Raw genomic sequence first — 16,735 nt, forward strand, 5'->3', positions numbered from 1 at the left:
CATGGCAAACTGTTGGGCTGTATTAAAATTGCAGGTGACTCAAATCTCTGGATGCTTTCAAGGGAGCTTGCTGGCCTCACAGCACTCCCATCCTGTACTTGGGTGCGAGCTCTTCTCTTCATCGACTTTGCACCCTGTAGTGCGTCCCTTCATTTCTCTTATCACTAAGGAAAAGTTAGGCTAAATAAATCTCAGTGGTCTCCTGATCCTGCTAGAGGAGACGTCCCTACTCATTAGAGTATAATCCAATTTCAGAGTTTAGTTCCCCTTCCTTAGATCTGTCCCTCAGTTCCAGCCTACCAAGATCCTTGTGGACCCCAGTTCTGCCATCTAGTGCATCAGGCATTCCTCCCAGCGGCCTCCAGAGTGGTTAGACTGCGACCTGGTTGGGAGGGAAGATGGGCAGGGCCAGGGAGGGATTTGACTAGTGGTTTTCCATTGGGATTACCACAGATTGGATTTCAATTCTGCCCAATGGGAGGAGCTTTAGTTAGATGAGTTCTGGGGGCCCCCTCAAAGGAACTGTGCAGCGAGGTCCCACTGGCCATTCCATTCATCCAGATGAGTTTGGCAGGGAAGAATGGAATGAATGAGTTTTCTAATCTCCTCTCTCTCAGGTCCCTTGTGTACCCAAAGTCCAGGGCTTTGCTAGGCATTCTTGGAAGAGATTTGGGGTCAGGCAGGTGGAGACAGGTCTTTCCAGTGTTCTCTGCCTTATCTTGCTTCTGTTATCTTTGCAATTTCCTCATTAAGCCTGGACCACAGATGTTAATCTCTCACACCTGGATTTACAGGGAACACATTTCCCCCTTCAATAACTCCTGAGAATGTACCAATCCCCCTAGAAAGCAAGCTGACTTTTCATGATTATGATCTTGTGGTATTCAGGGGTTCCACGTGCCCTTATAGACTGTGGCTCCAACCCTCTCTGTCTTCTTGGCCTGTGATGTGCTTCCTATCTTTCCCCAGATTCCTTCTTAGAGGTCCACCCAACGTACTGGAGGCCTTCATCTTCCACCAGAAAGCACTTGGGCTGCCCATCTGTTGATAGCCATGACACAGACATCCCCCCTCCTTTTCTAGTCCTTGACAAAGTGGCAGCCCGCAAGAAGTCATGGCCGCTCCTGACACTGACTACTAGATGTCAATAATTATCTTTTTATTCATACGATTCCTTTCAGGCCATTCCTCAACTGCAAATCACTGAGATTTCTAAGGACAGTCATAACAAAACTCCCAAAAGGTTTAGCAGTAGTGGCAGGAGCATTATGACAGTAAGAGGAGCAAGAGCAGTATGGGTACAGAGGAAGAGAGCATTTCCCTGAGACTCAGGAAGGCTGGATTCCACACGTAGAATTAATAGAGAGAGAAAAGCTCTTTTCATAGTAGTCAAAGAAGAAAATGAAAAACTCAACTCTGGAAATGAAAAGGATCCCCACCTTTAGGGATGCCTAAACAAATATGAATAAGATCGGAATGGAATAGTGTTGTGCAATAAGAAATGATGACATGGATAGACTGAGAGGAAGCTGGGAAGGCCTCAGTGAACTCATGCAGAGTGACATGAGCAGAACTAGGAAAACAACGTAGAGAAAAACAGAAACACTATAGAGAAAAACAACTTTAAAGGACCTGTTAGAGAAAACTATAAATCCAGAAGACTGATGATGAAGCGTCACCCACTTTTTAAAAAAACGCTTACCTTCCAGCTTAGAATCAATACTGTGTCTTGGTTCCAAGGCAGAAGAGTGGTCAGGGCTAGGCAATGGGGATCAAGTGACTTGCCCAGGGTCACACAGCTGGATAGTGTCTAAGGCCACATTTGAATCCAGAACTTCCCATCTCTGGGTTTGGCTCTCAATCCATTGAGCCACCTTGCTGCCCCATACGGCACCTACTTTCTGTTCTGCCAGAGGTGAACAACTCAAACCACAAAAATGAGACGTGCATTTTTGGATGTGGTTAATGTGGGATTTTTTTTTTTACCAGATTATGCATATTTGTTAAGAGGGTTTCTTCTCTCCTTAAAGAGAGGTCCAAAGTCTGAAGGAAAACAGTGAGATGGTCCAAGAGAGAGATCTAGAATAAGCTGCTTACAGAGAGTTACAGAATTTATAGGATCACAGAAAGAAAGATGAGACCTTAGAAATCATCTAGCCCAATTCCCCCTTTTTAATTTTAAAAATGGTCATTGATATCTTTTGGTTTCATATCCCATTCAAGTCCAAATAACCATCCCTTGTAGCAAAAAAGAAAAGGGGGAAAAGTAGCCCAGCAAACTAAGTGACTACTTATATCAAAGGTTTCATGCCCCTATCCTCTCCATTTCTACAAAGGCGGTGAAGGAGGAAGTACCTTTTCCCAACTCTTCAGAACTGAGCTTGGTCATTATAATAAACACAGCGTTCCATTTGGGTTTTTAGTTCTTTGTGTTGACATTGTTGTGAGCATTGTCTCCACCATTTCCTGAGAAGGCATTGAGTCCTGCCTTCCCATGCTTGTCTGGATCCTTTAAATTCATTTTTTCTTATGGTGTAGTTATATTCCATTATGTTCATGTACCACAGTTGGTATACTCATTCCCAATCAATGAGCATTTCTTTGATTTCTAGTAATTTTCTATAACAAAAGTACTAGGATTTTAGCCTACCTGGCACTTTTCTTTCTGGCTTTGCCCTCTTTGGGGTAGCAGCAGGATCTCTGGACATGTCCATTTTAGCCAGTTTTTAGAACAATTCTAAACTGCTTTCCACAGCTCCACCAACAATGTATTAGTGTGGCTGTCAGTAATCCTTCCAACACTGGTTATTTCCATCTTTTGTCAATTTGCCTAGTAGGTACAAGGTCAAACCTAAGAGTTGCTTTGATATGCATTTCTCTTAGTTAGGGATTTGAAGCCAACTTCTTTTATGGTTGTTAGTAGTCTGCAATTCTTTTAAGAGTTGTTTATTCCTATCCCTTGACCACTGGTCCGCTGGAAAATATGCTTAGCCTTATATATTTGTGGTAATTAATGACTCTCATGGGATATTGGATGCAAAGATTTTCTTCCCCAATTGACGCCTTCCCTATTTCTCCTAGCTGCACTGAACTGGGAAGGACAATGCCTTGTGAGTGACTTAGTGGCTGAAAAGACAGGCTGTTATTTGGAATGAGTAAATGAGTGAGTGAATGACATGCACTTATTGGGCACTTACTCTGTGCCAGGCATTGTACCAACAGTGTGCTAGTTGACATACAGAGAGCATTTGGCCAGGGCAAATGCGTGAGTCTAGGAAGCATGAGATAATGGCACTCACAGTGTGGGTCTCAGGTTTCAGAATCACCAACATCAGAGCAGGAAGGGGCGCAGGCAGCTGAAACTCCAGGAGGTGAAAAGGTTTGGGCCAGGGTCGACCAGCTCAGAGGGTTCCAGTAGAAGGACTTTTCTATGTTCGTGGCCAGAAGTCTTTTCCACTATGCCACTGACTACTTCTCTTGTATCCCTCCAGTGTCAGGCCTTGGGAGAAGAGAAAGCACTTCACAAGAGTCTCTTTGGGTTCAAGGTTGAAGCTTGAACAATTCCACGAGCCCCACAGTGTGGACCAGGTCCAAAAAGGGTCAGGATGCAAGTGAGAAGTCAGGTTCAGTTCTGGGCTCCCTGATCTGTACTTGTCAGACTGCTCCTGGTTCACACTGCCAAAAGGAAAGATCTTGGGGAAACTGGACATCCGTGAATAGGTCTATTTTCACAGCAGCTTGGGAGAGAATGTTGGCCTCTTCCTTACTTTCTCCACCCATTCTATGCAGGTATCTGGGACATGACTCATGGGATTCCTGCAATTGATGAGAGGTTGGATTCTTTACAGTTGGAAACTCTAGGAATCTGTGATTGTCTTTAAGCTACAGAGAGGTAGACTGGCTCAATTTAAGGAAGGACTTCCTACTAATTTGGGAAAGGAAGAAAAGAATGTATATAGTACCTAATATATGCAAGACACTATACTAAGTGCTTTCCAAGTCTCATTTCATTTCATCATCCCGCAGAATAAATCTCATTATTATCTCTGTCATACCTGAGGAAAGCGAGGCAAACAAAAGTTAAGTGACTTACCAAGGCCACACAGCTAGTAAGTATCTGAGGCTGGATTTGAACTCAGGTCTTCCTCATCTGAGGCCTAGCACTCTGTGCTCTGTGGCACCCCCAGCTACCTAATTAAGAGTTATCAAATATCAAAGGGAAAATAATTCCTGGGCACTCACTAGAGCTGTTGAAACACAGAATGTTTTCATGGAAAGAGCCCTAGTCTACAAGAGTATAGAAATCAGAATTCAAAGCCCAGCTGAGATTTCTAGTAGCTGTATGTCTGTGGGCAAGTCACTTCTGTCTCTAAGAATCCATTTTCTCACCTATCAAATGGGATGGGAGGGGGGAGAGAAAGAACATGAATCATGTAACCATGTAAAAATATCCTCAATTAATTAAAAATTTAAAAATAAAAATAAATAGAAGGTAGGGTTTTTTACAAAACAGAAGCAGCAGCATCCTAGAGAGTGAAGGGCTTTGGCCCTTGAACCTGGAGGCCATGGTTCAAACCTGACTCCAAATATCTATATATCTACAATAGTAGGCTTCTGTTTCCTCACTTGCCAAACACAGATAATAATACATCTACTCCTTGTATCTATCCAAAGTGCCTTGTGATCTTTGAAGTGTTTAGAGCTCAACCCATGGATTAACTCAGACAGGGTGGATTCATTAAGGTCACAGAAGAGACTCCTGCTTCTTGCTAGCATTCTGGATCCACCACCATAAAGCCAGGCTATGACGGAGCCTAAATTCCAGACTCCCAGCCTCCAGTGATCCATGACGATGATCCCAAATGACAATCCTGCTGGCCTTTCTCATGGCCACATCCCCAGATCTCAGAGCAACATTTTAGGAATGACACGGATGCCTCAGAGGCAGAACATCAGGGTGGCAGGTGGAAGGAAGCCTCTACTGGAGGCCATGCTCCTTCTCTCTGGTGATCCAGAAGGCTCTCTTCTAGGATAGGGACTGGACTCAATGTGCTCCATCTCAGACTACAGAAATGGGAGCAATGGAAGAAAATCTCAGAGTGGCAGATGTTGGCTAAATTTAAGGACTAACTCCCTAAAAATAAGAGCTGTGCAAAAGTGGAATGAGAGGTCCCAGGAGATGGAGGAATGTTGTAGAGGTGATCCTTGCTCAAATATGGGTCCAAGTGGATGACCTCTGAGGTCCCCTACAACCGGGAGACTATAACAAACTACTTCCTTCATTGCTTTGCTTTGGAATAATCCTAGGCACAGATATCTCTCAGTTATACAAAAAAAGCAGAAGAATCTTCATGATGCAGTAAAAAGAGAACTGGATTTAGAATCAGAAGACTTGGATCCTAGTTCCAGGTCTGTTATTCACCTTAGTTTTCTCCCCTAAAAATGAGGGGATTGGACCAGACCCCTATAATTCCTTCCAGCTCTGAAATCCTATGGTTAGATCACACAAATGGAAACTGGGCCACCTCCCTTTTCCACTCACCTTCCCTCCTCCTTTTCCTCCAAGAAGAATAATTTGTTATTTTATGTGCCTCCTACAGAACAATATTTATAGCCATGGAAAGAAAAATAGTTGGGGAAGGTGAGGAGAGGATGGAATTTGGGCAAACCAACTGTAGCCTGAGAAGGCTGGGGGCCCGTGTTTTCCTGCGAAATGCCCCATTCCCAGTCTTCCCCACTGAGGGAAATCATTTTCCTCCTTCCTATCAGTGCTGTCACAGCCAATGGAAAGAAACACAGAGGAAGGTGGTTCAGGACTCTGGGCTCTTCGAAATGTTTTCACAGTCACTGCTTGTATCCCGTGCGTTTCAGAAGGAAGTCCCAACACAGACATCCTCTGGTGTTTGGCTAAGAAGACCTTGTTGACTAAAAAGCAGAACCAGAACTGTAACAAGCCATAACAGAAAAGAGAACAGCCGCTTATACAGCACTTTATGGTTCTAAATTGCTTTGGTATTATTATCTCATTGGATCATGTCACAGCCACCCTGTAAAACAAGTAATTCTGGGATTATTAACTCTATTCTACCAATGGGAAAACTGAATCCACACTTACAGAGTTGAAAGGAGCCTCTTAGGTCCTCTAGCCCAAACTGCACTTGAACAGAAATCCCATTCCTCAAAATCTTCAACCCGAGGCAGTTGGCAGTCGGCAAAATTGGGGTTTGGATGCTCCTGCAGACATTTCCTAGTTGCGTGACCCTGGGGTGTTCTCCAGTGAAAGGTGACCCATTGGGGACAGAACAAACTAGAGTGGGGGCTGGGAAAATGGAGAGGAAGGGTAGAGGGAAGCGATCTGGCAATGGAACACAATTTTGGTCAAAATCAGAATTCACGGTTTGATTCGGCAATAATTTCTAATGAATGCTTCCTGCATGCAGAGCACCATTCATGATACAGTCCTGAAACTTAGAGAGTTTGTGGTCTAGTATAATACACTGAGCTTAGTTCTGAGCCCTCTAAGTACATAAAAACCCGCCGAGTGCCCCGTGCCATCTGAGGAGAAAGTCTCCTGAAGTATCTGATTTTGACTTTAAAAGAGGGACAGAAATTCAGCAAGGAAAAAGCCTTCCTTCAGCAACTTTCTCCTTCATGTCTCCATCTCTTCTTCTGTCTCTGGCACGTGTGTCTCTCCCTCGTCACCCTTCCCACTGTCTTCTCTTTCTTTTTTATTTCCCCTCTCTTCCTATCTAAACCCCACGTGTTTGGTGCTTGTTATTAGATCTTACATCACTCCCTTTCCAGGATCTGTGGCTCCATGTGGCCATCAAAGGGGCTTCTTGAGGGCGGGGATTCTGTTGGACTCCTTGCACATCCCATCACAGTGCCTTGGGCATACGTGCTGAAGGAGGCCGCATTTGATTCATGACAAAGAGCTGTCTGTATCTATAGGTCTATAGATAGTCTATACATATAGTCAAGTGCCAGAAGAAGTCTTGAAGTCTGCCAGCTTCAAGAGGAGCCTGAGCAGAGCAGTCAGAGCTCCCACTCCTTGAGCAGACTCCTCGTGGGGCCCAGAGAGGCAGAGGGTTTGGTGGGGTTGTCCTCCCTTTACAGAGAAGCAGTGGGCCACAGAGAGGAAGTGGCTTGTCCTCCACTGGAGATGGGACCAAAAGTTTTCATCCAGCATGTCACCAATGTCTTTCCTGGCCTGAGAAAAGCTGTCTGGGACTGGCCGCTGACGAGACTCCTACTGCCTGGCTCTCTGGCACGCCAACTCTGTGGAGAAGGGATGAGGAAAGCGGGGCACTAAAGCAGAAATGCCTCGGCGAGAGTCGCCATAGAGGCGTCAGAAATGGGGCTACAACGCGGGTTCACCAGCACACCCCTCCACCGCCTCCAGCTTGTCACTGTCTGCAGAGAGTTGATGCAGCAGCTGGTGAACTCCCCGAGGTAGTTCAGACTGAAAATATACAAGGCACAGACTCAATAACAACATTCGATAACAACTTGATGAATGAACGAGTAAAGAAATACCGTCTATCTAGACGGCTTCCTCAACCTCTGATGCAGGAACACCTAAGAGAATAGAAAAAGCCTCAGAAGATGTCCTCAAGGACAGAGATAACTGACTGACTTTGGCAGGGGTTCCCGCCAAGGCTTTGCCCAAGGCCTCAGACCCAAGCCCAAGCTTAAGACTTTTGAAAGGACACACACAGCCAGACTGATGCACAGTCGCCCAGGAAGTCTCCATGCTGACTGATGACTGACTGACACCCAAAGAAATTCATGTAGACACCCACGGCCCTCACAGCCACGGCACCGGGCTCTTCCATTCGCTCCCACTCAAGTCTGATGGGCCAGCCCAGTATCTTGGGCTAAATCTATTTATTGGTCATGGCTCCTTGGCAACAGCCTCAGAGTGGGGTAGATGATGGGCCTCCATGTAGGAGAACAATGGCAACTGCTGCTGCCTCTTGGACCCAGAGCTCAGCTTCCTTTCCTCCCGGATGGCAGTGACAAGGTTTCATGCCCCAGACGGTTTACAAGGAGAACAAACCAACGGTTTGGGATCCTCCTCTAGTTCCTGGGGTTGCCGTCACCAAAAATAAGCCAGATAGGAAGGGGACATCTTTTCCAGACACCTCCCAGAGCCAGATCTGGCCGAGGGAGGGCTTTTTTCTCTCTCACAACTAAAGGCCACCCCAGAAGGAGTGGAGGGGCGTTTGTGACATTCCTCTCTCCTCGGCTCGGTGCTCTAACGTAGACTCTGGAGCAAAGGAGAAATACCATTCCCAAGCAGTCCTGTAGACTGGTTGGCCGGTCGGCAGCCTGCCTCCAGGGCTCAACCTCCCGGGATCCTAATCCACCCAGCAGTGTTTTCAGGGTTCCCCGTGTACCTGCACAAAGTGTGGCAGGGAAAGGCAGGGGCCAGGATGATGGCCCGGAGGAATCGGGAGGTGGAGTTAGAAAACCAGGGCTGTGCAGCTGTAGTACCATCAGTCCTGCTCTGAGACCACGTCTCTCGCTCCGTATAGTCAGAGAGTGGATGAGGCGCTCTCAAGGCTTCCTTCTGTGCTTCCGAGAGATCCCCATCCAACAAGATGGACCGCCAAACAGTCCCAGGAAAGGAGCCCGGCGTACAGGGCTCTCCCTGTGTAGTTCCATTCAGAGAACTCGTCTACAGCCCAGGTTCATGGGAGGCCCTTCTAGAAACCTGGGAACACCGACGTGGTGAGCAAGAAAGTTCAGCTCTCCCTTTGTCCCCTTCTGGTGTTTCCGTCCCCCGCTCTCCCAGGGTGGCAGGGCATGAGATTCCTGCAAACATGTGCCACTTCCAGTATCAGACAACAGTTCCCCAGTCCCTGGTCCTGCCGCTATGGCATGAAAAGCTGGTCCTAGAACCCAGGGCTCCAGAATCCCACTGGCCCACCCTGCCACCCACTGACAGGCAGTTCTTTGGAAGCCACTGGACGTTCTGGAGAGACCAGAGAGGGCAGAGTGTGGCCATTGGGCCTCCCCTGAGACATGAAGGGCTCTACTTGATGCCCCGGGGCGGGGACGGTACCTGTGGGGGGGCAGATTTCAGGCACGCCTGCTTTTCTGAGGACTGACTTTTCCTCTGGGCTCCCTGCAGACATTGACGAGTGTTTGGTGAACAGTGGCGGCTGTGACCATTTCTGTAGGAACACCGTGGGAAGCTTTGAGTGCAGCTGCCAGAAAGGCTACAAGCTTCTCACAGATGAACGGACCTGCCAAGGTAATTGGACCTCCCTGCGCTGGGCAGGGCTGGAGAGGGGGGAGTGAGCCGGGGAGCCTTGTTGGGGCCACACTAACAAGGTCACAAGACTTAGCATTAGACGGGATCCCATCCTCCAACTCCTCACTTCGGAGCGCCGAGACGGAGTGGATGGCAGAGCCGGGCTCAAGCCTGTATTCTGGGTCCTGACCCAAGGCGCCACCTGTAGTTCTGTTACAGCACATCCTCCTCCTGCACCCTCCTTCTAGCGGCGGCGGGAAGCCGGGGGTCTTGTACAGCAGCGGGATAGCAGGGAGAGGCTGTGGCTTCATCATGGTTCTGCTTCCTGCCTTTGGGCCTGGGCTTCCCCTTCAAAACGGGAGAGTTAGACAGTGCCAAAGATCCCTTCCAGGCTTACGTCCCGGGGATGGACACAAGCATCCTCCCCATTTTCCAGTGAAGAAGTTGGAGGTGGGAGCAGGGAGCTGACATCCGGCAGGCCTCCCCAGGAGGACTGTCAGTACTGTGATGCCTGCCTCGCAGAGGGGGTTTGGGAGAGCTCCTGGCGAGCCCGCTGCGCCCACAATGTGCCCGTGAGGTGGGGGGACCCCAAGCATTCAGAGCCCTGGCTGTGGCACGCTTCTGCGGGCATTCGCCTACACTGTACGCTCTCTCCTCGTGCCACGAGACCTAGAATCTTGGAGGGGGAAGGAGCCTCGGGGCCATCTAGTCCCAGCTGTAGAAGTTAGAATTCCTCCCCCTCCTCCTGTGTGAGGCCTCCAGGGATGAGGAAGGGAGTCCATCTCACACACACACACACACACACACGCACGCACGCACGCACGCACGCACACACACACACGTCCTCACCCATCTCGGGGCCTTCCCTGGAGGCCAGCCATTCTACCCGTGTCCTTCCCCCAGAATGAAACGCTGTGGCCTCATCTGTAAAACGTGGGCTCATCCTTCCTATTGTGTGACGAGAGAGCTGCGTGTAGCCAAGTCCCTTCTGGTTGCACAGGAGGAAACAAAGGGCTTCTCAGGAGACAAATCTGGGTCCATCTCACACAAGGAATCCTGAAGGGCCAGGCCTGGGCAATTGTCTGGCCTGAGAATCCCTTCTCCAGCATAGCTGCCAAGGGCTCTGCTCTCTGGGCCACCTCCCCCCACCCCATTCTGCCTTGCGACTGGGCCGGAGCTCAACGCTCTACCTGCTTCTCTGAGTTTTCTATCTGCCTCTAGTCCTCTTGGACCCCAAAGCCCAAGTCCAACGTTAATTCTACAAGACAGCCTTTCAAGGGTGTAGAGAGAGCGATCTCATCCCCCTGTCTTCTGCCCTGCCTCTCACACTTAGGAGCTGTGTGATCCTGGGCAAATAGCTGTCTAGCTCTGTGCCTCAGTTTCCCCATTTATAAAATGCGGACGATAATAGCACCTACTTCTGGGGGTTGTTGTGAAGATCAAATGAATAAATGCCTGTATTTGCACTCTGCTATGTCATTATATACATGTCAGTCATTTGGGGTGTTGTGTGTAAAAATCTCCCCTGTGAATTCAGTCCCCTTGACCATCCTGGTGGTTCTCTCATGGACATGTTCATCTTCTCTAGCTTGGGACCTTTGAAAGAACACCTACCCCAAATATGTATCAGAGCTAGGCAGTGGGACACAAGCCAAGAGATTTGGTGGACTCCAAGTTCCTGTTAACAGTGAGACCAGAAGGGTTGGGGGGGGGGCGGGGGGGCTCAGTGGACAGAGAGCCAGGCCCAGAGACAGGAGGTCCTAGGTTCAAATGTGACCTCAAAACACTTCCTAGCTGGGTGACCCTGGGCAAGTCCCTTAGCCCCCATTGCCTAGCCCTTACCACTCTTCTGCCTTGGAACCAGTACCCAGTATTGATTCTAAGAGGGAAGGGAATGGCTAAAAAAACAGTGGACTTCCAAAGGCTTCCAAAACAATCCAATTTCATCTCAGGCCAAATTAAGAAAGGCACAATGTTCAGAACATGGGAGGTGAGAGTTCAGGGTTCTTTAGCCAGACCACATCTGAAGTACCATGGTCAGCTCATCTTGGGATGGACACTGTGGAAGAATATTCATGGGAACATGGTGAGGACGGCAAGAAGTCCGAAGAACATGCCACAAAAGTACTAGTTGAAGGAGCAAAAGCCATTAAGCAAGGAGAAGAGACAAGGTAGCTGCTTCTTTTGTTAGCCCCAGCACAGCCCAGAGCCTGGCACATAATAAATGTTTATTGGTTGATTGACTCATGTATCTGAAAAGCTATCATAGGGAGGGCCAGGGAGACTTCCTCTTGACCCTTGGGGAGCCAGTTCCACTCTACGGTGGCCCCCTTTCTCAAATCCCTAGCCCCTTTATCTTAAATCCAATTGTGCCCTGCCAAGTCTCAGCCTCCACATTCACCACTGAATTAATATGGAGGAAATAACATGCCTGTTCTGACAGGGTCCATGATAACAACTGGGGCCTCACTGCTTCAAGGCAATCCTTCTACATCTCCCTCATCAAAGAACTCTCCCACTCTCCACAGGGGCTCTTCCAAACCTTTTCGAAACCTCTTCAGACCTCCCATGGTTCCCTCTCCCCTTCCCACCACCCTCTCAGATGAGAACTTTACTTCATATTTTAGTGGGGACAAAACTGAGGCCATTTACCAAAACTCCAACTTTCTTTTTCTCCTCATCTCTTATTACTCTGTTTTGGCAGAAAGTCTTATTCCTTGCCAAAGCAAACTCCTCTACCTGCACAAATAACCTCATTCCATTGTCTCCTCCACAAGATTATCCCCTCTATCATCCTCACTCTCTCCCTGACCTTTGATGTCTCCCAGGCTAATAGTTCATTTCCTACTGCCTACAAGCATTTCCATGCTTCCCCATCCTCAAAAATCCCCCATGTAATTCTTCCATTGATAATCATTATCCCATATCTCCCCTGCCCTTCGTTGTCAAATTCCTTGAGAAAGTCCCATCAAAGTAGGTTCCTCCACTTCCTCTCCTCTCCCTATCTTCTTAACTCTTTACAATCCAAATCCAACCTTATCTTTCCACTGAATTTGCTCTCTCTAAGGTTACGAACGATGTCTAATTAAACAAAGCCAATGGCGCTTTCTTAGTCCTCATACTTCTTGACTTTTCTCCATACTATCATGGACCTCTTCTTCTTAATATTCTCTTCAATCCGAGTTCTCCTCCTTTCTATCTGACCACTCCTCTTCTGTCTCCTTTGCTGGATCCTCCTCCAGACCATACCCTCTAACTGTAGGTGTCTCACAAGACTCTATCCTGGAACCTCTTCTCTTTTTCCTCCATATTACTTTGGTGACCTCATCAACACCCATGGATAATCTTTTAATCCTTTGGAAAAACCCAACCTTGATTTACAATGAACTAACAGCAAGAAATTCTTTTCACTGATATGTAGGATGGCAGGAGATTCTTCTTCCAGGGGTAGAAGGAATGACTAGCCAATGATTCTGAGATGCTATCCAATTAAAGAATGAGGACTATTGGCTATTCCCCAATTTCATCTTTCCTGGCATTCAAAGCCCTCCCCAGACTGGATTCTTCCTACCTTTCAGTCTCAATTATATAACTCTCCTTCACATACCCTGATGTCCTAGTCAAACCAGACTCCCAACTATTCCCTGAACTCCTTCTGCCATCCCCACTGCAGATTTGGAATATTCTTCCTGATAATCTCCACCCATGGAAATCCTTCTCTTCCAGGCCTGGTTCATGTTCCTCAATGAATTCTTCCTGGGTCTCTCTTTCCTTGAATCCTTATCCTTTTTAAATTAAATTTTGGTTTTTAATTGAATTTATGATGCACTCGCTTCCAATCTAAAAGTGTTTACCTATATGTATCCAACCCTCTTCCCTGACTAGAATAGCATCTTGCCTAAATGCTTCATCTCACTTAGCACCTGCTACAAAGCTCTGTAAACAGTAAGCTCTTAATAAATATTCATGAATTGAAGCAAACTCCATTCCTTGGGTATCACCTTCTCCATAAAGCCTTTTCGGATCCTCCCAGCTGAAAGGAATCTTCCCTTTTCCTATTACCCAAGAACACCTAGCCTGGAACTCTTCTATTTTTCTGGGTTCTTGTCTCTTCCCACACACACACATCCAGAGTAGCCTCAAAGCTTCTCGGTGGCAGGCACTAGACTGTGCCTAGCCAGGGCCCTACATACAAGAAAGGTGTCCGTTGACCAATGGATTGAACTCCCTCCCTCCTTGACTGTTCTCCAGTGTAAGCCATCAGGCTCCCTGCAACTCTGCTGCTTTTCTCCGACTTGGCAGGTAGACGGACGGACGGATTCCAGTCCTGAAACTGACTCTGTGAGTCCTCTGGGCTCACCTTCCTCGTCTTTCTAATCAAGGGGTTGGTCTCGATCAACTCAAGATTTCTTCCAATCTTGAGGGATAAGAATTCCCTAGTGAAGCTGGCTTTGAAAGCTTACGAGCGCCATCTTGTGGCAGGCTGTGCAGATCAACTCACCAGGATGGCATGTTTCTCAAATCAATCCCTAAACATTGTTCTGAGAAGGGTCTTGATTTTTCATGATCGTAGGAATTTGGAGCTGGAAGGGCTCTGAGGCATCATCTAACCCAACCCCTTCTTTTTTTTACAGTTGGGGAAATAGAGGCCCAGAGAAGGTCAAATGGGGATAGAGTAGCAGTATTAGCTGGCATTTTCTCAACAATGGTCATAAAAACTGATGGCATTTGGCAGGGGACAAGGAAGGAGCCCCTGCAACCAGTCTGACGTCCAGTTTCCTCCATGGATGGAGACAGAGGACAGCCATATAGAAGATAATTTAAAATCTAAATTTGAGCAACCTTTGATAACATGAAGATGGAGAAGAGTCACACAGCCATGGCCTGCAGTTCTGGAGAGCATGGCCCAACCCAGATTAAAACAGGGCTGGAGAAGACCTAAAATAAATGACTGGGTAGCAATGGCATTTACAGCTAAGCCAAGATGCCTTTGCCACAGGGATCCTTATATGGGGATTAGTGGCCCCTGCCACACTGAGCCAGAAGGATCCAGAGCTGGTGGGATGAGGTCTACATGGCAGAAGATCTCCAGGGGAAGGCGCTCGGCTTTCAGACGGCTGCATAACATTTTTATGAGTGACTCGAACTAAAAGCTCATCAAATTAGTAGATGCCAAGAGCTGGGTGGGCGAGTCAACACACTTGATGGCAGTCAGGCTCCAAAAGGATCTCAGTGGGCTGCTTCCTAGGCAGGGCCCAGCAAGCAGTAGCATCAGGGCCGAATCTGCTCTTGTTTGTTGACTCAAAGCAACGCTAGTTTTTCTGTTTTTACCCTTTACAACATCAGCTTCATCCAGGATCAGATCTCAAATCCTGATAGATGTCAGTAGTTCTGAAAAACCTGGGGGTTTCCGGGGCCTGTAAGAGTGCAAGATGAGTCAGCTGTGGGATGGGGCTGCATCAGGAGGACCAGAGCTTCCAGGAAGATGGCACTGATGCTCCCAGTGAGCGCTGCCCCTGTCAGATTCCCTCTGGGTGCCAAGGTTTGCAAAGGATATTGAAAAGCTATCCAGGAGAGGGTGAAGGATCTCTGGAAACCTGCTGAAGGAACTGGGCATGATTAGCGTGGAGAAGAGAAGCCTCGGGGAGGACAATGACACTGAAACGATTTCCAAGGGTTTGGAGGGCTCTCCCGGGGGAGAGGGGGGAGGTGAGACGTAGTTTGTTCTCTTTGGCCCCAGAAGGCAGACTCGGGAGCTGAGGACATCACTGAGAGGAAAGCTTAGGAAGGATGATTCTATCCAGACTGGAATGTCTTGCCTCCTCCTGGAAGGCTTTGGGTAGTGCTTGTCGTGCATAGTAGAGCAGGGATTCCTTTTGTGCCTGGATTAGAACTGATGGTCCCCTTCCAAAGCTCAAGCCTACAATTCTGGGAAGTGCTCTTCTGGCTCCAAATGTGTGGTTCTGTTTATCACAATAACCAGAAGTCTGAAATCTGGACCCTCCGAAGTCTGGATGCCTGATCTTACAGTCTGCACTGCCACCTCATGGCCAAATCCCTGAACACCTAGTTCATCCCTCTGGTTGATGCCACATGCTTTGGGCTCTACCTTGGGCGAGCAAATGTGGAGGTCAAGAAGGCGGATTTCAGCCGCACAGAAGATCTTCCAAGTAGGAGACGCTCAGCAATGGGATGGGCTGTCCAAGAAGCAGTAATCCTCTTTGTCGCTGGAGTTCTTCTAGCAGGGCTGGTTGATGACTTTCACACTCCAATCAATGCCCCCCCCAGCTAATCTGGCCACTGGGCTGCCCCCCCAACCTCCAGGGGCTCCCTGGATCCTTTGGGATCAAATGGATCTCTTCTGTATGGCATTTAATGCTCTCATGACCAGACTCTTCCTACATTTCCCATCTTTCTTTAAACCTTTACTGTTTGCCTTAGAATCGATGCTAAATATCACTTCTGAGAGGTAAGGGATAGACAGCTGGAGTTAAATGACGTGTGCAGAGGTGCACGATGCTGGGAAGTGTCCGAGGTTGCCCTGAGTCCAGACCTGGCACTTTATCCACTGCCCCATTCCCATCTTCTTACACATTTCCCCCTCTGCGAATGACACTCTAGCCCTACTGACCTCCATCTCCTGTCTCCATGCCTGTGCACTGACCGTTTCTCAAGCCTGGAAGGTTTTCTTTCACTCCCACCTCTTGAAACCTCAGTTCTAACCCCAGCGTGAAGTTTTTGCTGGCCTTCCCAGCTGTCAGTGCCCCTTTCCTCCCAATAACCTTGTATTCACTTTGTACACGCTTCTCTCACTGTTAGAATGGCGGCTCCTTGAGGGCAAGGACGCTTTCCCTTTTGTGTTTCTCCCCCGGTGCCTGGCATAGAGCAGGCGTTTAAGAAATGTTTTGGTTGCTGGTTTATTGACCATGAGGCGATCCCTGTGGGCACAGGTTGGACTGGGTAGCCTCGCGTCACGTCCTACGCTGAGATTTGACTAGAACATATCTGAGAAGCTGTCCAATGTAGGAAGGATTCGACTCAGACTGTCCCTGGGAAGCACATTTCAGCTGGCTGTCAGTGTTGGGGTGGGTTGCCTCGAAGTACATCGTCACTGGAGGTCTTCAAGCAAAGACTAAAAGAGGGCACTTTTCAGGTGGGGGTCTGAGATGAGATGGTTCTAATGTCCTGACCAGTCCTTTTCCCTTTGCCCTCCCACAGACATAGACGAGTGTTCCTTCGAGCGGACCTGCGACCACACCTGCATCAACTACCCTGGCAGTTTCGAGTGCCTCTGCCACCGAGGCTACACTTTGTATGGCCTGACCCACTGTGGAGGTTTGGAGTCACTCCTTTTTTAGCTGGGGGGCTCCCTAAGACATCACCATCTGGGGATAACCTCTCTTTCAGGAAGTAGCTTAGGCTGCTGAGCATCCAGCACTGGCCTCACAAGTTTCAAGAATTCAGCTTCACATGGGG

The 16,735-nt window shown here is 48.1% G+C and overlaps 1 protein-coding gene across 6 annotated transcripts in view; it reads left to right on the forward strand.

Annotated features, from left to right (window-relative positions):
- Window positions 1–16,735, forward strand: part of SCUBE1 (signal peptide, CUB domain and EGF like domain containing 1) — a 221,620-nt gene that overhangs the window by 169,599 nt on the left and 35,286 nt on the right. For all 6 annotated transcript variants that reach the window (XM_007502787.3, XM_016425590.2, XM_007502786.3 and 3 more), the window contains 2 exons: window positions 9,137–9,259; window positions 16,478–16,594. In XM_007502787.3, the coding sequence (XP_007502849.1) occupies window positions 9,137–9,259; window positions 16,478–16,594 (240 nt within the window). The remainder of the gene's footprint in view (window positions 1–9,136; window positions 9,260–16,477; window positions 16,595–16,735) is intronic.

Source organism: Monodelphis domestica, chromosome 5, assembly GCF_027887165.1.
Source record: "Monodelphis domestica isolate mMonDom1 chromosome 5, mMonDom1.pri, whole genome shotgun sequence".
Lineage (NCBI taxonomy): Eukaryota > Metazoa > Chordata > Mammalia > Didelphimorphia > Didelphidae > Monodelphis > Monodelphis domestica.